At 39.3% G+C, this 23732-nt stretch overlaps 2 protein-coding genes and 1 long non-coding RNA gene across 9 annotated transcripts in view; 2 read left to right on the top strand and 1 right to left on the bottom strand.

Moving 5' to 3' along the window:
* piezo1 (piezo-type mechanosensitive ion channel component 1) overlaps nucleotides 1-15240 on the top strand; it is a 44436-nt gene extending 29196 nt beyond the window's left edge. For 3 of the 5 annotated variants that reach the window (XM_055162773.1, XM_055162774.1, XM_055162772.1), the window contains exons 27-52: nucleotides 378-543; nucleotides 619-708; nucleotides 786-868; nucleotides 1434-1505; nucleotides 1591-1691; nucleotides 1851-2121; nucleotides 2200-2372; nucleotides 2595-2869; nucleotides 3609-3867; nucleotides 4308-4496; nucleotides 5157-5294; nucleotides 6621-6834; nucleotides 6927-7074; nucleotides 7805-7952; nucleotides 8020-8172; nucleotides 8425-8486; nucleotides 8562-8720; nucleotides 8799-8946; nucleotides 9030-9218; nucleotides 9294-9386; nucleotides 9925-10097; nucleotides 10600-10722; nucleotides 12717-12796; nucleotides 12874-13063; nucleotides 13778-13919; nucleotides 13994-15240. In XM_055162773.1, the coding sequence (XP_055018748.1) occupies nucleotides 378-543; nucleotides 619-708; nucleotides 786-868; nucleotides 1434-1505; nucleotides 1591-1691; nucleotides 1851-2121; nucleotides 2200-2372; nucleotides 2595-2869; nucleotides 3609-3867; nucleotides 4308-4496; nucleotides 5157-5294; nucleotides 6621-6834; nucleotides 6927-7074; nucleotides 7805-7952; nucleotides 8020-8172; nucleotides 8425-8486; nucleotides 8562-8720; nucleotides 8799-8946; nucleotides 9030-9218; nucleotides 9294-9386; nucleotides 9925-10097; nucleotides 10600-10722; nucleotides 12717-12796; nucleotides 12874-13063; nucleotides 13778-13919; nucleotides 13994-14122 (3968 nt within the window). In that variant the 3' untranslated portion in view covers nucleotides 14123-15240. The remainder of the gene's footprint in view (nucleotides 1-377; nucleotides 544-618; nucleotides 709-785; nucleotides 869-1433; nucleotides 1506-1590; nucleotides 1692-1850; nucleotides 2122-2199; nucleotides 2373-2594; nucleotides 2870-3608; nucleotides 3868-4307; nucleotides 4497-5156; nucleotides 5295-6620; nucleotides 6835-6926; nucleotides 7075-7804; nucleotides 7953-8019; nucleotides 8173-8424; nucleotides 8487-8561; nucleotides 8721-8798; nucleotides 8947-9029; nucleotides 9219-9293; nucleotides 9387-9924; nucleotides 10098-10599; nucleotides 10723-12716; nucleotides 12797-12873; nucleotides 13064-13777; nucleotides 13920-13993) is intronic. The other 2 variants (XM_055162776.1, XM_055162775.1) reach the window with 2 other exon arrangements.
* Nucleotides 15241-15920: 680 nt separating this feature from the next.
* On the bottom strand, nucleotides 15921-16698 carry LOC129411558 (uncharacterized). Its single transcript, XR_008633358.1, has 2 exons — nucleotides 16601-16698; nucleotides 15921-16285 (listed from the first exon to the last, which is right to left on the bottom strand). It is a non-coding gene; the product is annotated as an uncharacterized LOC129411558 (long non-coding RNA).
* pomt1 (protein-O-mannosyltransferase 1) lies at nucleotides 15992-23690 on the top strand. 3 transcript variants are annotated; one of them, XM_055162781.1, is made up of 20 exons: nucleotides 15992-16254; nucleotides 17068-17185; nucleotides 17389-17495; nucleotides 17845-17895; nucleotides 18012-18158; nucleotides 18439-18547; nucleotides 18650-18709; nucleotides 18807-18900; nucleotides 18978-19133; nucleotides 19217-19347; nucleotides 19475-19570; nucleotides 19884-19976; nucleotides 21541-21637; nucleotides 21937-22029; nucleotides 22110-22230; nucleotides 22542-22639; nucleotides 22719-22832; nucleotides 22922-23048; nucleotides 23138-23315; nucleotides 23460-23690. In XM_055162781.1, exons 2-20 carry the CDS (start codon nucleotides 17073-17075, stop codon nucleotides 23629-23631), a joined length of 2157 nt encoding a protein of 718 aa, XP_055018756.1. In that variant the 5' UTR covers nucleotides 15992-16254; nucleotides 17068-17072; the 3' UTR covers nucleotides 23632-23690. The 3 variants fall into 3 exon arrangements, with proteins under 3 accessions (XP_055018756.1, XP_055018757.1, XP_020776883.1); XM_055162782.1 differs by having other exon boundaries at nucleotides 17065-17185; XM_020921224.2 differs by having other exon boundaries at nucleotides 17029-17185.
* Nucleotides 23691-23732: the final 42 nt, after the last annotated feature.

Here is a 23732-nt window from a genome sequence, read left to right as displayed (position 1 = left end):
GCTGGAGAATCTAAAACAGTACTTTTTTTTTTTTTGAACAGAAAATTACCCTTACTGGAAAATGTAAAAGTGGGCAAGGTAGTAACCCAAGGCACTCCAACTTTGCCCTGACGAAGACCATCTTGCTGGTCAAAACGCGTTGGCGTCCCTTCACGAAATAAAGGACTTTCAATATATTCAGTCGGAGTGGCTCGAGTTTGTACATTGCCCACTTTTACATTTTCCAGTAAGGGTAATTTTCTGTTTAAAGACTAATGTTTTAACCCTCGTAGAGCACCTGTACTGCTATTTTTTATTTTTTTTTACTTTTTTATGACCCACTGAAGCGCCCTACCTCTTTGTCTTTGTCTGAAGTACTTTTTGTTTGTTTTGTGAAGCCAATGCTGTGGAGAAGCGCAGCTGCAGCCTGCCTGTGGAAGAGGCCGGGATCATCTGGGATGGGATCTGTTTCTTGTGTCTTCTGCTGCAGCGGAGAGTCTTCCTCAGCTTCTACTTTCTCCATGTGACGGCAGAGCTCCAGGCCTCAGCCCGCCAGGCCTCCAGGTAAAACTCACACACAACACAACAACGTCATAAAGTCTAACATGTGCATCTGCTGAAACTTCTGTGTTTCTCCAGAGGATTTGAACTGTTTAAAGCCAGCATCATCAAAAACATCAAATACTACCAGCAACTAGAGCAGAAGTCCCTGTCACAGCTCAAGAGATCGTAAGTTAGCCTAAAAATTAAAATTTTAATAGAGTTTGTATGAATTCAGTCTTCCTCTCTCTGGTGTCATCTGACAGAATGCAACGTATTCGATCAAAACAACAAAAGTACCGAGATGGACATAAAACACACAAACAGCCAGACAGTACTGAAGATGAAGGTATAAACACACTCTGAAGTGGTGCTCTCCTCATCTTTACCACATCTATTGATCTATTGATCTATCTATCTATCTATCTATCTATCTATATATATATATATATATGTGTGTGTGTGTGTGTGTGTGTATGTATATATGTATGTATATGTATGTGTGTGTGTATATATATATATATATATATATATATATATATACTTTATACTGTATTTACACTTTATTCTTTTGAATTTGTTTCTTTGGTCTTTAAACCCATTAAACTTAAACTTGTATCCTCCAAAGAGGTATATCTTCCCTAAGATTACTCATGCTGCAGTCATATTGAAGAACACATTCTCAGATGACAGGATGTCCCCATGACAAATTCTACATTACACTATTGTACATCCTGTTTTTGAAATAGATTAACATTCTCCAATGAGTACATCCTGTGGACTAAATCATTTCACGTCATAAACACAAAACATACTTGTGTCCAGGCCATTGAAAACCAAATCAACTACTATTACTACTCCTTACTAGTACTATGCATACATCAGCATCATACATACTTTAATATTCTCATCAGCAGAAAGCGAAAAGGAACGGAAAATACCCAGTAAGAAGAAATGGTACCAGCCATGGTTGGACCATGCCAAAGGTAAAGCCAGCCCTCATAAGATACTCTAGGAGCATACACTGTAAAATTTGTTTTGTGAGTTATGTTTTGATCTATCTATGTACAGTGCTCCACTCAGGAGACTACTACCTGTTTGAGTCAGACAGTGAGGATGAGGAGGAGCAGCAGGCTGATGAGCAGAAGCCCAAAAAGCAGACTGCTTGCCAGGTCAGACAAAATTTATTTTGCTTTACTTGAAAATGGTGTATTTGTCACCACGTACCTTGTGACTAGTAATGATGATGTTAAGCTAAAATGATTATTTTTGTCACAAATCTATTAAAAGGAGTTGAATGTGTGTGATAAATACGGTGATTGGTTTGACAGTTGGCGTACCAGGCCTGGGTCAGCAGCGTGAAGGATGCTCTGAAGGAGCGGCAGAGGAGACAAAGGCAGCTGCGGCGAATGGAGAAGGCAGCAGCCCGTCAGTCACGCCTTGACAGCGGTCTGGACATAAGCTTACTGTTATTTCCTCTGAAAACATGTCATATCAAAAGAAGTGAACATGGAACTTGTTTAACAGGTGGTCCAGACAATGATGTGTTTGAGGAGCCTGTTGAGCGAGAGGAAAGTGCAGAGCCAGATGAGCAGGACTCTGGTATGGCTCATGACGCTGTTAACTTCGTTAGCATGATGACTTTGGGTACATCTATTTCAATCAGTTTTTGTTTTGCAGGACATGGTGAGATGGTTCAGAGGATCCTGGATCTCCTGCGCTTCCTTTGGGCCATAGTCCTCGCCATGATCGATGGACTGACACAGTGGCTTAACCTTCTGACCAAACAGTACAGAGAAACATCCACTGTGCTGTGTAACGAGCGCTACTTTATGATCCACAAGATCCAACAGGTAAAGTTCTTTCACTTCATCTGCTCAAAGTCCTCCACTATAAACACTTAACTTGTATAACACTTGCACTTACAACATTCTTGACTACTAATAGATTCATTAACAAATAATGTTGCCTGAGACTTGCATTTTGTTTTTAATCAGAATGTTCATATTATACCTTTGTCTGATGAATGGGACCATAAATGAAAATAAAACCTCTTTTCAAAATCCTGTCCACAGCACCAGACTGCAGCATCCACAGATGAACTTTTATCCCAGGGCAGTGGCAGTCACACTTTGGAGACTTGTCTGGATGACACTGATGCAGAAAATTCCAGATACAGTTGTCTGGATGTAGACAGTCAGGGGGTCCCAGGCCAATCGACTCCCAGGCCCATACAGGCCAGTGCAGGCAGCCTACTGAGTCCAGAGCCCCCAAACAGTCTGGAACTGCTGCCAGATCTGCCCAAACAGCAGCGCCACTCCAGGACAGCCAGTGAGCTGTTGGGAGAGAGGTATTACTAAGCACAACACTTACCTACAGGAGCATATTTAAAGCGACTATATTATAATTTATTTTTCCTTGTAAGCTTTTAGTTATGTTAGAATGTTATTACCTCCTGAAAAACATAACTGGAACTGTGTTTTGTTTCATTCACACATGTTTGAATGAATGTTCCTTTATTATTACTCTGTCTACATCTCTAAAGCTCAAAATGCTCTGTTCCACCTTGTGATGTCATGTAGTGTTAGTTTTCAACTTACTTGTTACCTTTTACCATTAGCTCATTATAGATCGGCATTTCCAGGGCTGAAATTATTCAAATTCTAGAAACACTAGAATCTAGTGAAAGTGTATGGGGTTAAAAAACACAGTGGAGTACTTCTTGTATCATCATATGGCATCACAAGGTGGAAGTGTTTTCAGTTTGACAGAAGGAAGTCTAAAGTAGTTTAAATATGCAGGGTTTGTGTGTTAAACATGTGTGAATGAAACAAAACACAACTTCAGGTATGTTTGTGATGAAGAAACTACATTATAATAGTTTTTTTTTAAGTGTAATGTAAGCCCTCTAATATATATTTTTACTGAAATGGGGTTTCATTAGGACTAATGGGGTTCAATGTGGAAGTACAATAAAGACATGCAATTAGAAAGGCTTAGAATACACCCATGTAGTTCAACCAACACACTATCTTTCACATAAAAAATACAAGTTACTTGTACAACTCTGTCCCTGTCTCTTTACACAGACAGTTTTATATCGAGGAATTGGAGCAGAGCCGTGACTTCTACAACAACCAGAATCGTCTGCTGAAGTTGCTGTTTGCTCTGTACAATCTGCTGGCTGCTAACTCTGAACTGGTGTGTTACCTCATCATTGTCCTGAACAACGTGGTGAGTGCGTCTGTCATCTCCCTGGTGCTGCCCATTCTGGTATTCTTGTGGGCCATGCTCTCAGTGCCCAGACCCACCAAACGCTTCTGGATGACTGCCATTGTCTACACTGAGGTATGACCATGCACCAGCAAATTTGTCTCAATGCAATAAAAGCATATAGCATCAGTTTGTAGTAAATATACCTTAATTAGCCTAGATGAAGTTTTAATTGTAAACAAAGAATTTATCAAGAGTGAGTCATGCTTAATAACTACTTAATTAAGGAGTTAGGAGCAAAGACTGTATAATGACTATGACAGTGGCATCACCCATAATGATAAAATGGCAAAAAAATAACACTAGGATAATCTAGAGTAGGTTAATACGACCATTTTAAGACCATAATTACGAGGCTCACAGCAGCAGTTACAGAGATGGGTGACAGTTTCTCAATGTAATGTCAGTTCAAAGCACAATAGATGGATATAATTTTCACCATAATCATACTTAGTGTGTTTATAATGTTTATATTGACACAAGATTTAACTAAAAAAAAATTTCCCATACTGTAGGTGATGGTGGTGGTCAAATACCTGTTTCAGTTTGGCTTCTTCCCTTGGAACAGCGTGTATGAGATGACACTAAATGAAGACAAGCCTTTTTTCACTCCTCGCATCCTGGGTCTGGAGAAGTCAGACAACTATATCAAATATGACCTGCTGCAACTGCTGGTCCTGTTCTTCCACAGATCTCTGCTCATGGTACATAAGTCTACAGTGTTATATTACTATACTTATGTAGTTTCTCCTATCCATGTGGCATTATTCAGACTTGTTTGCTCTCTTTAAAGGTCATATATTACCCAAATTTACTTTTGTGCCATTTATAATGTTACGTCGTCAGAAACATACCTGAAGGTGTGTTTTGTTTCATTCACGTGTTTGAGTAACTGTTTATTATTAGTCTGTCTACATATCTAAAGCTCAAAATGCTTTGTTCCACCTTATGATGTCCTGAAGCAGTAGTAAGTAAGTAAGGAAGATTTTATTTATAAATAAAGCATTTCTATTTAGAAATAAAGTTGTTTTCACAGACATATGTCACAAAGACTCTTCACTGGTTTTTTACCTTTACCTAGTTCAGTAAAGATTGGTAATTCCAGGGCTGAAATTATCCAAATGATTCTAGTGAAAGTGTGTAGAGTTTAAAAACACAGTGGAGCACTTATGACATCACAAGGGGTGTTTTCTGTTGGCGAGAAAACTCCTAATTATGCAGGGTTTGTGTGTTAAACATGTGTGAATGAAAACAAAACACAACTACAGGTATGTTTGTGATAAGGAAATATTATAGTCTATGCTATAATGTTGTTAGATATAGTGTAATATGGGCTCTTTAATAAATAAATCTGTGTATGACAGCGCTATGGTTTGTGGGATCATGAGGAGAACATCAAGGAGAAGCACTCACCCCAGAGCACCACTGATGATGCTAAAATAGAAGATGTGTGTGAAGATGGCACCAGTCCTAACAGTCAAGAACCGCTGCTCATCACAGAGGTGGGTAGGGGGGTGGGGTGTGATTTCATTCACTGATTTCATTTAATTAAAATCAAGATTGTGATTCGGTCATTTCTAATATCAGTTATATGCTTCGAGTGGTCCACAAACAATCCTTAATAAAAATATGTGGTTTGAGGCAGAATGCAGGCTTTGGAGGACCATATCATTTTTAGGTCAAAAGAGCAATGATTAAAAGTGTTGTTTATGCTTAACCCTCTCAGGCTCAAATTAATTTTTAGTATCAGGAAAAATCTGATATTTGGGGAAAATTATAATATTGGGTAGTAATATACAATCCTGACTTTTTTATCCTTTGTAAAAAAAAAAAAAAAAAGTATTTTGCACTTCTGGCAGGCCGTTTGCATGTAGCCATTCTTGCACAGTCTGCATCGCCCACGTTTATCAGCACGGATGGGAGAAAAGGTTCCTGAGTTAAAAAAGCTCATAAAATATGGATGTGGCGTAAGTATATAACTGGCATTTAGCTGTTGCAAATCAGCAACGCCTGCCTGGAGAGGTTTAAAGGTGCCTTGTGTAACATTTCTGGTGGAGGGTCTGTCAAATTCTTTTCCCCATGGAAATGTTATTGCTTTGTCTGGAATCTTTGTTGTATGGTATTAAACTGTGAGCAACTTTGCTCACACACCGCTCACAGTCAGAATGCCTGTTTTTCTGGACATTTTTGAGCTATTCACCTTATTCCACCCCACCCACTTTTGTCTCTAAATGCTCCTAAACCACACTTTCTTGTGGTGGCACTTCCAGTCAAACAGGGATCCCACTGATTTCAATGAGATTTTGGGTAAAACTTTGCAGCTAAAATTTGACTTTAAGTAAGTTAATTTGTGTAAAATGTTCAAGGTTCACCAACAAGTCACACTGCACCGATTCTCTGGGGGACTTCAAAACAGCTTTAAGTCCATATTGAACTTATTTGCTGTAAAGATCGGCAGCCCCATACAAAATAATACAACCCAAATGATGATGGTGCCATGCACAGCAACTTAAGGTGAATAAAACCACCTGTAATTAAAGGTAGAGCTGTTTAATGTCATACTGTGGAAGATTCCAGTCAGAGAAATGACATATCCATATAAACAAGTAGGTGACAAACCCCCAACCAAAAAAATTCCATAGTGCACCTTTAAGATAAATAAAAATCAAGTCAGAAATTGTTGATTATTTAATCAACAAGAAAAACTTGGTGATGTTTTGTTTTTTTTGTTTTTTTATATCGCCCTGCCGTAACATGATTAAATGGATAAAATTATAACAACAGCTGCAAGCTCTAATCATGACATAACATGCATGACTGTTTACCAGGACCCAGTGGATTATGCAGAGTCAGGAGGCATCACACCAGATCCCACACCGCCCCCTGCTGTTAATTCAGATACTACAGTGTCTGTGGATGAGCAGGGGTCCACAGGTGTAGACTCCACAAATCCCCAGGAGGAAACCCAGAGCACAGATGTGAGACCAAAGAAGAGCAGCATCCGCTTTCGCAAAAAGAAGACCAAGAAACACAAGAAGACAAGTCAGTGTGCAATAGATAAATTTAGCTGCAGCACCACATTTGCTGGATTTAAATCACTTCAGTCACTACTTGTTTTTTTTGTTTCACTCTAGCTGTGGCCTTAGGGGGAGACACACCAGAACCCGAAGAACCTGAAAGCAAACCAGAGAAGAAGAAAAAACAAAAAAGTAAAAGAAGAGAGGCTGCCAATGAGCGCCTGCTGGCTATGGGACAGAAGCTTAAACATGTCTGTTTATCTTGGTAAGCTGATCATTTTCAGGCCATTTCACAGGTTCCATTTTGTTATTTAAAAGTACCGATACTGGAGCAAAGTAAAATATTTTTTACATATTTTAAGGTCATATAAGGTTTCAAATGTAGTGATTTTGATAAAGATTTGTGCTGAATTATGTTCAGTAGAAATGACTGAGTCTATAATTTAAATTAAATAAAAAGATAGCTGTTTTTATTTGTATATTTTTGTTTGCTCAAAGTACATGTTAAAATCACCCCCTCAGCCTTTTCAGCAGGTCTCATACAACAATAAAAATACTTTTACTTTTCAGTAAAAGTTTTCTGGTTCAATAATGTAGTGGACTAGAAAGTACAGATACATGCTCTCAAATGTAGTGAAGTAAAAGTAAAAAGACTCCACTTTAAAATGCACTCAAGTAAAGTATAGATATCTAAAATGTACTGTATATGTAAGCACAGAACTTTACTACTTTTACTTTGTTACATTCCATTACATTCCACAACTTGTTCACATCCATAACATCAAAACGAAAGTACAATCACAGTCAAGATGAAGTTAACATAGACAATTACTCTGGTTAAGATTATTCTACTGTATTATTATTATTATTATTATTATTATTATTATTATTATTATGTATCATTGTAGCTGTCGAAAAATGAATTTCCTTCTGGATAATCTATCTATCTACTGTAGTAATGTAGTGTACTGTATCTAAAGCCCTGTTTTGTGTAGTTTCCAGGCAGTTTACCAGCCCACTCAAAGCTTCTTCAAGGACATAGTGCACGCTGAGTATCGAGCTGCCACTGATGTCTACGCCCTCATGTTCCTCACTGATGTCATTGACTTCATCATCATCGTCTTTGGCTTCTGGGCCTTTGGGGTATTTGTGCTGCTAAAATCAACAATGTTGTGACTATTGTACATGTTTAATTGACTTTTGTGTATAGAAACACAGTGCGGCTGCAGACATCGCCTCCTCTTTGTCTGAAGACCAGGTTCCGGAGGCGTTCCTGGTGATGCTGCTCATTCAGTTCAGCACCATGATTATTGATCGAGCACTGTACCTGCGCAAGGCTGTCCTAGGAAAGCTCATTTTCCAGGTTCTCTGTTTACTATATCCGTATTTATTTTCACACCACATCTGATGCATTTTTATATAGTCTATTTTACAGTTTCAAAGTGCTGTGATGAATATGAAAATGTAATTCAAACAGCATTAAAAAATACTATACTAATAAACCAATAAATAAACTACTATCTAAGTGTTTGAAACTTACTTTATAAACATGAAGAAATACTGATATATTCATATATTCCCTCCATATACTAAACATTTCCACTGGCCTGTGCAGGTGATCCTAGTGTTTGGAATCCACATCTGGATGTTCTTCATCCTGCCTGCTGTCACTGAGCGGTAAGGGCAAAAGAGCATCCTTTTTACTTGTGTGTAACAATGAAGGATCAGAGCCATGAGTCTTTCTCTCTGCAGGAAGTTTAATCAGAACTTTGTGGCCCAGCTCTGGTACTTTGTCAAGTGTGTGTACTTTGGCTTGTCGGCCTACCAGATCCGCTGTGGTTATCCAACACGTATCCTGGGTAACTTCCTGACCAAGAAGTACAACCATCTTAACCTGTTCCTCTTCCAGGGGTATGGGCCTAACTACTGCTCAAGTCTTATTCTACTGTCCTTTGGCTGTGTCCTCTACTTATTTGACTGTGCTTTTAGGTTCCGCCTGGTGCCCTTCCTGGTTGAGCTGCGGGCTGTTATGGACTGGGTTTGGACTGACACCACTCTGTCACTGTCCGACTGGATGTGTGTGGAAGACATCTATGCCAATATCTTCATTATTAAGTGCAGCCGTGAGACAGAAAAAGTATGATACTGCTCTTAACACAAAAAACAGTCTTTTTTCATGTTTTATTATTAGTTATTTATTATTATTTCCTGTTTATTCAGAAATATCCACAGCCAAAAGGACAAAAGAAGAAGAAAATCGTCAAATATGGGATGGGTGGTCTCATTATCTTTTTCTTAATCTGTATAATTTGGTTCCCTTTGCTCTTTATCTCATTAGTCAGATCAGTAGTGGGTGTGGTCAACCACCCAATTGATGTCACTGTAACAGTCAAACTTGGAGGCTACGAGGTACGAATGTTAAATACTTGTTTTGAACTATGGAGGACTTCCTTTTGAAAGTGACCATAATTTTTGTGTCTACAGCCTCTGTTTACCATGAGCGTTCAGCAGCAGTCCATCAAACCCTTCACTCAATCAGATTATGATAATCTCACCAGGACATTTGGAGATAATGCGGTACTTCTATACTTAAACCTACTTAACCCACTTCACAGCTATTATCTATTATATTATTATTTTATTACTTAGATTTATGTTATTTTACCTAAATATCTTTTTTACTTCTGGTGTACAACAGTATTTTTAGGAGCTAAATATTTTTAAAGGATACCAGTCAGTTTGAAAACATTTTTAAAAGAGATTAATAATGGACTAGAAACATAAGAAGAATTTATTTCAGGATCTCTAGAATTAGTCAAGAGGAGTAAATACACTTTACAATTTGCTTGACCTATGAAGGTGAGGTGTTTACTCTGTTACTTAAAAGACTGCAGGAAAGTGAGTGGCTACTTGAGTTCCTGTAAAAGACTTCCATCAGCCATTGTCCATCTGAGAAACCTTTTCCATTCTGTGGTAGACTTGATAATATAATGATAATGATAATGATAATTTTCAATGTTCATATCTCCAGCTTGGTGACGTCTTTGAAAACTGTTGGATCAAAATTTTTCAAGTTTCTTCACGGTGTCCAAATATATATGTGTTTGTGTTGCAGGTGGCCATGCAATTTATCACTCTGTACAGTTATGAAGACATTGTGACAGCCATGATTGAGGGCAGCTCAGGGTCCGTGTGGAGGATCAGCCCCCCAAGTCGACAGGAGCTCATCAAGGAGCTGCTGGAGAGTCCCGTGGACCTCACACTCAGACTGGCCTGGACTTTCCAGAGGTACCCACTGCACTTTACATTTGTAAATATACTATATGCTACAATAATATAATATACAAATATCTTTAAAGACTTTGCACTGTATCTGCACTTCTTGGACCAGTTAACCATAGGCCTGTCACAATAATTACCGTATAGTTCAATATATGAAAGCTGAAAGAATATATTTTGGAGCTCAATATTGATCATGTGTACAATTTTAGTGGGGAGATTTGGGGTATTTTTGTTGAAATACAATAAGATTTGAGCTTATATAGCTAATTATTGATTAATTCTGTTATTTATTTGTTGCAGATCATGGCTTTTAGTGATACAGTTTATTTAAAAATTGTTTACTGGAGTTATCTTGCATTATGGTCATTGTGTCAGTGACCATGAATAGTTTCAATATTCTCGTTAACACATTTATGTGTTGCTATATATCGTGCTTAAACTTTTGTTATCATGACAGGCCTAGTTGATCAGTTTATCCTGTACAAGTTATTATGTTGTCCCTCCACAGAGACTTGGGAAAAGGAGGAACTGTGGAACACACCTTTGATAAACACTCAATCGACTTGGAGCCCGGGAGTCCGGTTCGGTCAGAGTTGGCCTCTCTGCTGGTTGGCAACCGCACCAAACCTGTGTAAGTGGTGGTCTATGAGCTGATCCTGAGGGGACAGTGAGTGTGTCTATAGATCCTTTAAAATCCTATGTTATCAGAATGTTCACAATTCTGGAATGGAGGCAACTGGAGTCAAAGTGAAGTAGACAAAATGTTTTTTTTAGTGATTAACTGATTAACAGATTTGCATGCTAATAGTTTTATGACATAACAAAAATAAACAACCATTTTGAATTTCTAAAGAACAAATATTAGTTATTTTGCTTCCCTGTTAAGAAATATGATTTATGGTGAAATGTGTAATATATCTGTAGACAGTGTTGGGAAGGTTACTTTTAAAATGTAATCCCCTACAGATTACAGATTACACATCCCAAAATGTAGTTTGTAACGTAATCCATTAAATTACTTAAAGTGAGTAACGTAATCTGATTACTTTGGATTACTTGATATTGTCATGTTTTTTTAAACAACATGAATGTAGCAACTACATCCTGAAAATTCTTGTTTGTTGTCTTCAAATTGTCTGAGCCCAAGTCTCCATGAATAAGCAACTGTTTGCTGTAGAGAAACAAAGACCATGAGATCTTAACATAAGAGGTTTTGTCTGTTAAAAGACAGTAACAAGATCAGTCTTTCTTTCACCAGATTAAAAAAATATTATTGATAGAGAAATTATTTTTTATATGAGATGACCTTAAATTATGTCAACCTACTGTTAGGTGTCATGTTGTTTAGACCTGGTTTAGTCCTGGTTTAGTCCTGATTTTAGACCTGGTTTAGACCAGGTCTAGACCAGGTCTTTAGTTCTGGTTTAGTCGTGGTTTAGTCCTAGTTTAAACCTGGTTCAGTCCTGCTTTAGTCCTGGTTTAGTCCTGGATTAGTTCTGGTTTAGTTCTGGTGTTAGTTCTGGTTTAGAGGCGCACAGGAGGAAGCGCGGTTTACGCGAGAAAACACGGTCCACACGCGGCGCACGAGACGGCGGTGTCCGCGCTGTAACTACGGAAGGAGACGTGGTCCGCGGGTTCTCAGGTTGATGACGATGATGAAGGTGTGTGTTTGTGTTTGTGTTTGTGTTTGTTTGTGTGTGTTTGTGTGTGTTTGTGTGTGTTTGTGTGCGCGTCCACTCATGTCGCAGGTCACTATAGAACAGTAGTGCAGATATTATGAGTCTATGCAGGTTGTTTTCACCAGTGCCAGTAGCTCCTGTTTCACATTTAAGTTGTAGGCGATTTTATATTTGTTTTTTTTTTATATATATATATCTCACATTGGGAGAAGAATTTCCAAGACACAAATGCGTTTTTATCAATGCACTGCTGCTTCCACTGTGTGACTGACACCGCCAACTTTAACATGACGTTTACGTCGCTCTTATTGCGCACGTTCTGTTTGGGTTTCCGGCAATGAGTGAAATTACCGAAATAAAAAAATAAATAAATGGGATGTAGCACAAAATGTGAAAACAGGAAAATACCGCCTTGTAATCCACTTATTTCAGCAAAGTAACTGTAATCCAATTACCACTCATTGAAACAGTAACTGTAACGGAATACAGTTACTCATAATTTGTACTCTGATTACGTAACGGCGGTACATGTAATCCGTTACTCCCCAACACTGTCTGTAGATGATGTGACAAACTATAGTCAGCTCATCTTTTCTGTAAGGATTTATCCAGTAAAACCTAAAAATCTGTATTTTTCCTTTGTCAAAAATGCTTAGTGTCTTCTTTAATTCTCCTCTTCAATTAACACATAACATAAAACATAGTTATATATTTTTTTAAACTGGGCTCTGATATCTCTCACATGTATCTGTGTGTTTTTTATTTGCCAAACATCCCTTGATTTTTCATATTTTATGATACTGTGGGAGTTTAATCCCAGTTTTCCCATTGAAATCACATTATGTTCCACTTCACTTTCACCTCCAGCTGTCTTCATTCCAGAATTTAAAATGTTTTTGTTTACACATTTTTAAAGAGCCTATATAACATGATGTTTCATTATCAGGCTTGTGCAACACATGTTCCCAAACTACATCAGAGCCCCGAATGGAGCAGAGGCCAAACCTGTCAGTCAGCTGTATAAAGGTGAGCTCAGTCCCTTTATGCACAAACACAATTATTCAATACAAAGCTTGTGTTTGACCTGGTAGTGTATGTTGTAGAGGACGAGAAAGGCTACCTGGACATCACTCTGTCCTTGATGAGTGATAAGTCCCTGACAAACACTGGGACTCAGGAGTGGTGGGACATTGCTATCGCAGACTGTGTCCCTTCTTCATGTGGAGTTCTGCCCATGGTCATCTTTAATGACAAAGTCAGTCCTCCCAGCTTGGGTTTCCTGGCTGGATATGGGTAAGCTTCAGATCTGTCTCACTGGTCTAGACATTTGAGCCTGTTTTGTAACTTTAGAATGATGTATTTAATTTAGTACAGTGTTTCACTAGGCTAACACCTATTGAAAGAAATATATACTTGAATTTAACTTGTTCAACACAACAAATAATAATAATTAATTGTGTCAGTTATATTTTTATGACAGTTTACTATATCCTGTTGTTATTTGTATTCCTATATATTCTGCTCACCAAATAAAAAAACAATTCATGAGAAACTTGCACGTTTTTGCAATGCAACATGTTTTTGATGTGTACGACTGTGGCTTATATATATATAGCGGCAGTAGCTCAGTTGGTAGAGCATTCACCCACTGATGTGAAGGTTGGCAGTTCAATTCCAGCTATCTACATAAACATCACAGGTTGAGCAGTCAGATCCACTGACCCACAGGTTGGCTGATGTGATTCCAGCTCCCACAGATGAATGCTGTCGTTGTGTCCTTGGGCAAGACACTTAACCCACCTTGCCCCTAGTGTCTGTGTGAATGTGTGTGTGTGTGTGTGTGTGTGTGAATGGGTGAGTGGTTCCTTGTTGTAAAGTGCTTTGAGTGCCTTGAAGGTGGAAAAGCGCTATAGAAAAATGTTACCATTTATATATATAGTTATAGTAGTAAATTATGATGTCTCAAATAATGTTCCTGTAATTAACTGTTAATCTTCTGTGTTCCAGGATCATGGGCCTGTACGTGTCAGTGGTGTTGGTGATTGGCAAATTTGTGCGTGGATTTTTCAGTGAGATTTCCCACTCCATCATGTTTGAGGAGCTGCCATGTGTGGACCGCATCCTAAAGTTATGCACAGACATCTTCCTGGTTGGTTTATTTCCCATGATTCTGTTTGAGTATCTGGAACTTTGGACTACAGCATTTTTGTGTGTGTGTTTCAGGTGCGGGAGACAGCAGAGCTGGAGTTGGAGGAGGAACTCTACTCAAAACTCATCTTCCTCTATCGTTCTCCAGAGACTATGATCAAATGGACCAGAGACAGTCACAATTCTGACCAGGAGAGACACTGACTGCACACTTCAAACTCAGACAGGCCACTACAGTAACAGGACAACACTACCATGTTTAAGTGGAATATATTCAGACAGAGACTGTCAACGAGGAGCTGGAGCCGTTCCTCAGCATCACAGACCTACATAGCTCAATGAATGTAGGCAGAATGTTTACACAGGCAAAACCTCATGTCCCCAGAGCATGCACATAAGCAGGGGTGATGTAGTTTTGTAGTTTTGTGTCCTCAAAAGTCTGAAATTTGGAGCCTGGATGACGGAAGGGACAGATTGGCTCTGTTTTAAAGACATGAGCACTTTTAATTTTGTGAACCACAGATTATACAGCATTTGTGAATATTGTATTCTAATGTATGTGTTCTTGATGCCTCTGTGCCTTAAAGATAGGCTAAAGTGTCTATCTACTTTGTCTTAATAATGTCAGAGAACCTAAATTATTTCATAAATGTTTTGTGACATTTTAGCAGATATCTAAAAACTGTTGCAGTCTTTGAGATCCTAAGACAACCAGTGATGCCTTGCACAAAATAGTGGTTTCAATAAAACTGTAGGCCTATGTCAGATAGGTACAAATTAAAGTCTTACTGAGGGAATCTCCTAAAGGTATGGATTCGGTGGCTTCAGTTTAATCTATAACGGAATGTTATGCAAAATACTCCGATTGTGACCATGTGAATCAATTTGTGACTGTTGGTGGCGGTTAGGCCTCTCTGGAGCAGGATCACAGTAAAGAATTGATACTTTGCTATCATGCGGGGGGTGTTTTACATGTATCTCTATGGTGCAATGTTCAGAGGTTGTCATGGAGACACAATGCACAGATTAACAAGCACTGCCAAAAAAAATTTCAGATTGTGTGAAAACACAAAATGGATCAATGCAAGTGTTCATGGTCAATGCAAGTATTAATGGTCGTGTTAAAGTGTTAGATTTTCAACAGAAACGTGAGAGTAACAGAAAAACTGTTGGATAATCTAGCTAGCTTGTAACTGTAATTTTATGTACGGGGACTTGTTTAAAAGTAAAAATCAGCTTGCCTGCTGTAGTTTTAGTTAAGTCAAATCTTTAAGGTCAGATTGTGTTAAAATAATGTTCAGATTAAAATTTGATTTAAATAACACAGCTTCAAACAGATCAATGACTACAGTTAGTTTCACACCCCCAGGGAATGTTGATGACATCAGCTGCAACGTATCAATAGAAGCTTCCTATTCTGCTACAGCAAACTGTTGCACTGATCTGTTCTGCAGCATCACAGCAGCGTCCAGGGTGGAAGCCAGATGAACACAACAGGAAAGGCCGCGGTTCATGTTCTGCTCTGGTCTTTTGGTCGGTGACGAAATGGTCATTTTTTTCAAAGTGTTTCTGGTACATTTTCTGCAACATTTGCTGCCACATATGGTGTAAAAAGCTTGTAGCATCTTAAATGTCCATTCTATCCTTAGCTAGCTTCCTGTGCAGTCTCAATGGATACGAGAAAAACAAACAGTTAATTTCACAAAATCCAATAGTCCCTTGTGTTCATTCCCACAGAGTTTTCCCTCTGAAGATTTTCTGCCACGTTTGCTGCTGCATATGGTGTAAAAACCCTGTAGCATCTCAAATGTCCACAGCTAACTTCTCAGCTAGCTCTTAGCTAGCCTCTTGCGCGGTCTCCATGGATACTGGAAAAACAAACCGCTCATTTCCCAAAATTCAGTCGCTTATTTGTGTCCTTCGAACTGCACATGTTGTACTTCTTAGTTGGTTAAAATCCTATGACATGATGTTAAAAACTGAGCTAAAAACACACAAAAAGTTTCCAAAACTGCTCAGTGTGTGAGCCAGGTAGCCACAAAAGCAGTCTTTATTATTTATTATTCATCTTATTTATAGTATATGTATATAAATAAAGCCTATGTGTCATGCCATAACGGTAGATGGCAGTAAAGCAGAGTAGCAATCTCCGGAAGTGTACACTGTCATGCTGCACCTCCTGAACTATGTCCTGCAAAGCCAAAACAAATCGTTCACATGGATCTTTCATAATATTTCACTGATAGTTCTCGTGACACTCCCCGAAGATGGACCGCGGCTGGAGACAACAGAAGCTGCTGTGTGAGTGAAGCCGCCTGTATCCTGCTGATAGACAGGTGTGTAGTCAGACATCTTTTATTATATAAGCTGTGTAGAAAGATAAATAAAAGTGTTAGAGACATTAAAAATAGTAAAAAGTAGTCAATCCATAATCAATAAATAGTTAAAGGGCTAAGGCCGATCTTTTTTCTCCGGTGAGCTAAGCCCTTTAAATTACAAACCAAAAATACCAGAGAGCTACTAACTTAAGCAGACCTAAGAACCATAGCATAACATAAACCATTTTTAGCGCACAAAGTTGGACTTCAAAATGATACATTTACAATGGTAAAAGGCATTTAATACATCAAATTATTCAGCACAATACATAATTGCATAATATAATGTATAATTCAAAAATACCTTGGTGAGCCACTTGGAAGGGGGTGGAGAGCTTCTGGTTGCTTCAGAGCTACAGGTTGTATACTCCAGGGCTTAGGAGTGCTAAGTGAAGAGTTAAACCACTGCTCCTTCTGCTGCCCCTGCGTGGGGAGGCAGCATTGTACAGCTTGATGGCACGTGGTACAAAAGAATTCCTCAGTCTGTCCATGGGTCAGTGCGTGTAATGCTCACACTGCTCATCTGAAGGGAGAAGAGGCAGAGGGTGGCTTAGGTTGGACAGGATAGCTTATATCCTCACCAGAGTTCTCTCTTCCACCACCTTCTTCAGAGTCCAAGCCCAGTCTAACCACAGCCACAGTTTCCTTATAGGCCAGTCCAGGCCCCAACTCATAACAGCATAGAAAAGGACACTGAACACAATAATAAATAATAATATGCTTTATTTGAAGTTATTTTAAAGACGATTGACTCTGCTACTTTGTAAGAAGACGCCATGCTGCAACTCCCTTTGGTGGTGACGGCTAAGGTGGATGTGGTTTTCCTGCTCTTTTCTGTGCTGGCTCTCTGGACCAGACTAAGGGGACTGAGTTATCCCAACTCTGTGGTGTGAGTCTTCTACCATGTCTTCTATCATACAGTGTTTTCATATAGCATACAGTAATTTATACCAAGATGTATAATAGAAAGAATTGACTAGTTCACCTCAGTATTATTTAATCATAACACTAGCTCTCCTATCTATAAAACACTTCTTATTACTTTTAGTATTTGTGCCTATCTAAAGTGTTCCTCTTTGTTCTGGTTGTCAGGTTTGATGAAGTGTACTATGGACAGTTTGTGTCACTTTACATGAAGAGGGTCTTCTTCATCGATGACAGTGGCCCTCCACTTGGTCACATGATTCTAGCTGCTGGAGGTTAGTAAAATGAGAATGTAACAAAAACACCGTCTTTAATCTCCCAAAGTATTTATTTATTTAAAACAAGGACAGTGCACAGATTACATTGATCTCTTAGAAAAGATGCTATGCACCAGCTTTAGCTGCAAGCTACTTTCCATCTGCAGTCCTTGGGCAGATAGACAGAAGACATAAAATACCTTATGTACAAAAACCACCTCTGACAATCTTTCATGAATAACAAGGCTTCCTAAAAATCCAATTCATCATTTACTATTTAAATTGTTAAAATTCATTAACACTGTTTCTCATAAAATACAATCACAACAGATCATTACTTGATAGTTTGTTCAAATCTGTGTTGCAGCTTATCTTGGAGGTTTCGATGGCAATTTTGTGTGGAACAGAATTGGGGCAGGTAAGTGATAAGTGATGAGTTGTGAGGAAGAGTGGTTCTGACTCTCGTATTTATATCTAGCCCCCAACAGTGTGAGTGTGTGCGACTGTCAGTGTGCCTCTGGTCTTTATGTGCAGAGTATCCGGACACTGTGAGTGTGTGGAGTCTGCGGCTGCTCCCTGCTCTTTGCGGGGCCCTAAGCGTTCCTCTGATCTATAGTCTCTCTCTGGAGCTGGGATTGTCTTACATATCGGCTCTGGGGGCTGCACTGCTCTTTTTGCTGGGTAAGTATTTACACAAGAGATTGTTGTTAATAACCGCTTGAACAATGAACACATGTTCTTTTAAAGTTAATCTTAGCTACTTGATTTTTCACTCCAATAACAAACTGTAAAAAAAAAATAAAATTTATATATATATATATATATATATATATATATATATATATATATATATATATATATATATAAAATCCTGTTTAAGTGGCCTTATTTTAATTGTATTGTTTAATTGTCTGGTGCCTAATGTATTGGAATAAAACATAGTGTGTGATTGGGATTCCAGAGAACGCCCTGATAGTGCAGTCCCGGTTCATGCTACTGGAGTCTGTTCTCATATTCTTCATGCTCTTGTCCTTGTTTTGTTACCTCCGATTCCACAACACATACCACAGGTGGGACTCTGATCCTTTTTAAATGATCCTAGCATCTTAATACCTAAAAGTTAATATTATTCTAATGTTTTAATTAAGCTTTCTTGTTTTATATATCTAAAGCTCATGGTTCAGTTACTGCTGGCTGCTGCTGTCTGGAGCCTCCATTGCAGCAGCAATAGGGTACCTATGACTGTACATAGTAGAATATAAATGATACAATAGTATTGGTATACAGTAGACACAGATCAGTGGACATCCCGTTGTGTTCTGTACTCAGGGTCAAGTATATGGGCTTGCTGTCATATCTGTTGCTGTTGGCCATGGTTTGTGTACACACCTGGAAACTGATTGGAGACCCCTCCATTAGCCATGTGAGTTCTCTGTGCATCTCAAAAATGCAGAAATCCTGTATGCAGCCCAGTGTAACCCACTTTTCTGTGTGTGACAGCTGAGTGTCTGCGTGCATGCTGTCTGTCGACTGGTGTGTTTGGTTGTGGTGCCTGTTCTTCTCTATGTGTTTTGGTTCTACATCCATCTCAGTCTTCTGCACCGCAGTGGGCCCCATGATCAGCTCATGAGCTCTGCTTTCCAGGCAACTCTTGAGGTACACACACTACCTAGTCTCCATACATGCTAGTATGTCTAACACCAGACTTCAAGCTGAAATCTTTTTCTGTGTCGTTGAAGGGGGGGCTCTCTAGGATCACCCAGGGACAGCCACTTGAAGTGGCCTATGGCAGCCAGGTGACCCTAAGGAGCTCTGCCTCCAATCCTGTACCCTGCTGGCTTCACTCACATAAGGCCAACTACCCAATCAGGTGAAAGGGATGGACACACATTTGTTTGTATTACTATGATATACTTGCATTATCCACAACTTTTATATTTTGAATTTCCTTAAACAGAATGCTATATATTTTTTTTATATATCTGTTTTATTTTCAGGTATGAAAATGGACGTGGCAGCTCCCACCAGCAGCAGGTCACATGTTATCCTTTCAAAGACGTCAACAACTGGTGGATTATTAAAGATCCACGCAGGTCAGGCTAAAGAGAAATGTTAAACCTTTCCTTTCCATAGAAAATTGTATTTCTTTTAGTATTTATCAAACATACCGGCTTGTCAAAGCCTGATCCAATCAGATCTCAGAAGCTAAGCAAGACCGGGCCTGGTTAATACTTGGATGGGAGACCTCTAGGAATATTGTGGCTACAATAGTAGCTTACCACCACCGGGAATGGAGTGAATGAATAATGCACTGTAAAGCATCTTTGTGACAAATGTCTGTGAAAAGTGCTATAAAAAAAACCCCAAAAAACACAGAACTTGAGATGTCTTTACACTGTGTTTCAGGCAGGAGTTGGTGGTGGGCACTCCTCCCAGGCCTGTTCGACATGGAGATGTCATTCAGCTTGTCCACGGAATGACATCACGTTTTCTCAACAGGTAAATGCTCACTAATGTGTCATTTGTGACTCATGCTTCAATTTTCTTGATAAATTGTATTAGTAAACACGTTAAAGGGATAGTTCGGGATTTTTTACATAAATCTGTATGGCATCCCTGTGAGCAGTGTCGTGCATCTACACTGACTTACCCCCAACAGCGTCCAGTGAGCCGAGATACTGGCCGTTTTCGGTGCTGACGAAAGTAGTCCGGCAAGTTGGCTGGAGACTGTATAATAAAGAGTTTTTCTTCTCAAAACAATGTTTTCAAAAGAGTGCTACATTTGCATCACAAAACCATCGTCGCCTAAAAAGTCAGACCTCATTATCGCTTTGCACTATTTTCTGTCCGTTCGTATCACTGCGCGCTGCCGCCAGGTGACAGCCGCGCACGAATTCATCACTTTCTGCAGTTGTTCGGCAGTGTTTACATGTGCAGATCGCCGCGACGTGAGAAAGCTAACGTGAGAGCTAGAGCGATAAGTATATAAGCTTGTATAAGATACATAAGAATATATCTAAAAAATGGTGCGAACTCTTGATTATCCAGGCTGTAACAACAAAAATCTGGCTGAATCTCCACGCACATTTCATCGTTTTCCTGTCACGGACTTTGCGCTGAGGAAACTTTGGCTTCTTGCCTTAGGCTTCAACGTGGAAACCAAACCAGGTAAGAACGAAGAAGTGCCGCTATGTTTACAAGCAGACAGGCTCAAGAATCAGCTGTAACGCTGTGTGCAGTAAATCACTCAGTGTCATATCACCAGTGAAGCTTCTACAAAACGTAACTTTATAAGTCGACTGTTATTACTATTGTAAATGTCGCGTACACTATTGGCAGCAGCTACGTGGACGTATGGATGATTCCATGTTTCTATTAGTAGTCCATGCTTCAGTCACAGTGTAGGCTCTATGTTCGCTGTATACTAGTTTATAAATGACGTGATGGTGATTGTTGCTCACCCAGTCTCTCACTTCTCCAGCTTCAATTGTACCACTTCTCTGTCTCTCTTCTCTCTCTCTCTCTGCCCGTTCTACCTCCATCTGGCAAAATTCAGCATCAGTATATTCGGGTTCACAAAGATATCCCCTTGGCTTTGTGGTAAAGGCAAAGTCTTTATTGTCGGTGTCGTAATCAGACATGTTGTCGCTAACATTCCGAGCAGTAAACAAAGTGAACCAGGCGCGGCTGTCACCTGGCGGCCGCGCGCAGTGATACGAACGGAAAGAAAATAGTGCCAAGCGATAATGAGGTCTGACTTTTTAGGCGACGATGGTTTTGTGATGCAAATGTATCACTCTTTTGAACACATATTGTTTTGAGAAGAAAAACGCTTTATTATGCTGTCCCCAGCCAACTTGCCGGACTACTTTCGTCAGCACAGAAAACGGCCAGTATCTCGGGTCACCGGATGCTGTCGGGGGTAAGTCAGTGTTGATGCACGACACTGCTCACGGTAATGCCATACAGATTTATGTCAAAAATCCCGAACTACCCCTTTAACTTTGACAGTCCTGATTTTAAATTTATGCACTAATATACCTGCTTTTTGTTTTGTTTTCAGTCATGATGTAGCTGCTCCGATGAGCCCTCATGCCCAGGAGGTGTCTGGCTACATTAACTACAATGTCTCCATGGCCCCACAGAACATGTGGACAGTGGTGAGCCTTCAATTCTGTAACCTCATATAAACATAATAATAACAGCTGTAATTATGGAAAAACATATCATGAGTATTTTAGATCTATTAATTTATAAGTGAACAATGGTCTGTTCAAGCACATTGTCATTCACAACTATGTGCTATGATATCTTCCAGTGACTATTAAAAACCTGCATAAATGATCTTTATCTAGTCTTACAAAAAAGCAGTAATACTACATTTAACTATATAATAGATAACTACAGACTAAATGTAAATATAATACAGAAAAAGCCATACTGTTTTTTTCTGTCTTAGGAAATAAGTAACAGGGAGTCAGACGGTGAGGTGTGGAAGACCATACTGTCAGATGTGCGACTGGTCCACCTCAACACTTCAGCGGTTCTCAAGGTGATCAGCATCAGCAGTTGTATTATATTATGTGCCTCATATGCAGTGTTGTGTAGTAATGCATTTTTTTGCCCCTATAGCTGAGTGGGGCATCTCTGCCAGACTGGGGCTTCCATCAGCTTGAGGTGATCGCAGAGAAGCTGTTCACTGCTCCCAGCAGTAGCCAGAGCTGGACCGTGGAAGAGCACAGATATGGAACCAGTATGGCTCCATATGCCATTAAGGATTTAATACACAGATTTTCATATACTCTAGGAGTGGTTTCCAAACTTCTCTGATTTAGTCAGTGGAGGCATAGATCACCCCAACAGCCTTTGCCTCCCTGGCAAACTGCAGTCTTCTTATGGAAAAAATATTGAAATAATTATCAATGATTAATGAAGCTCTGTAGGGAACTACATATTATTGTAGCTATTTAAAATATCACCTATTATAATTCTAGCAGTGAAATGAACACCCTACACCCACCATTCATCTAGGTTGAGGATCACTGTTCAATGATGTGTGTGCAGGTCAAGAGCAGAGGGAGAGGGAGCTGGAGCTTCATTCACCAACTCATATCGATGTTACCAGAAAAATCTCATTGTGGGCAAAGTTTATTGAACTTCAGGTATCTCACAACTTAACATGTACAATATTTCTTTTTCATGTATTTACTCTGTTCAACAAATTCTTGTAACTTTTGGCAGTGGAAGATGCTCAATGCCAAACAGGAAAACTCTGAACACAAATACAGCTCGACTCCATCTGAGTGGCTGACCCTAGAGACCAACATTGCATACTGGTTGCATTCCTCCACAAATGTATGTCAAAGCTCAATCAAAAGTAATTAAAAACAAAAATAACAAAGGACTACAGCTTCCATCTCATGTCTTCTCACTGTTTGTTACAGGCTCAGATCCACCTCATTGGAAATCCTGTGTCTTGGGCTATAGCCAATATGAGTCTGCTGGCCTATCAACTGCTGGCAATCACCTACCTGCTTCGGAGGAGACGTGGCTTCAAGGACATACCTGATGGTACACACAAAATCCTCTGCAGACTAAATCAGATGGATGTACTGTATATTGGCACTGGATTTACATTTTTCCCTTGTACCTCTGTACAGATGTATGGAACAGTTTTGTCTCTCTTGGCACAGTTTGTGTTGGTGGGTGGACAATGAACTTTGTACCGTTTCTCCTGATGGAGAAGACACTGTTTCTATATCACTACCTCCCAGCTATGTGCTACCTGCACTTGTTAAGTCCTGCTGTCTTGGAGCATGTACACTCTTACCTTCTTAGGTATGTGCATGCTTTGTTTGAGTTTGGATAATTTGAAAAAAACAATGAGAGATGTTTGTCTCAAAAATATTTAGTCTTTAACATATTTTCTTAGAAGTATGTTTTGTTTGTATTCTGATACAGTTTTTCTCCTTCTTACAACAGTGGAGCTCAACGCCTTGCCATGACTGTGTGTGTGTTGGCTTTGGCAGTGTCCATAGTATTGTCCTATCAAAACTTTTGCCCTTTGACCTATGGAACCCCACAGCTGTCTGCCTCTGAACTGCAGAGACTCAAGTGGAGAGAGTCCTGGGACATCTTATATCGTCGTCATTAGACTGTTCACAAATTTGACCTGTTGTTTTCTGTTAATAAAAAGAGACTACTATTATTCAATTCAGTGTAGTGAAATAACATTGTTATTTTGAAGTGGATGTT

This window comes from Boleophthalmus pectinirostris, unplaced genomic scaffold, assembly GCF_026225935.1.
Source record: "Boleophthalmus pectinirostris isolate CB_2022bp ecotype Guang Dong unplaced genomic scaffold, ASM2622593v1 HiC_scaffold_5, whole genome shotgun sequence".
NCBI lineage: Eukaryota > Metazoa > Chordata > Actinopteri > Gobiiformes > Gobiidae > Boleophthalmus > Boleophthalmus pectinirostris.
Note: the sequence above shows the minus strand (reverse complement) of the source record. Positions and strands in the feature narration are given on the sequence as shown.

Coding starts and splice junctions, on each gene's coding strand:
- pomt1 (XM_055162781.1), top strand. CDS start 17,073: ATGCTGCAACTCCCTTTGGTGGTGACGGCTAAGGTGGATGTGGTTTTC. Junction 19,571..19,883: donor ATTATTAAAGATCCACGCAG/GTCAGGCTAAAG, acceptor ACTGTGTTTCAG/GCAGGAGTTGGTGGTGGGCA. Junction 22,030..22,109: donor ACACTTCAGCGGTTCTCAAG/GTGATCAGCATC, acceptor TTGCCCCTATAG/CTGAGTGGGGCATCTCTGCC.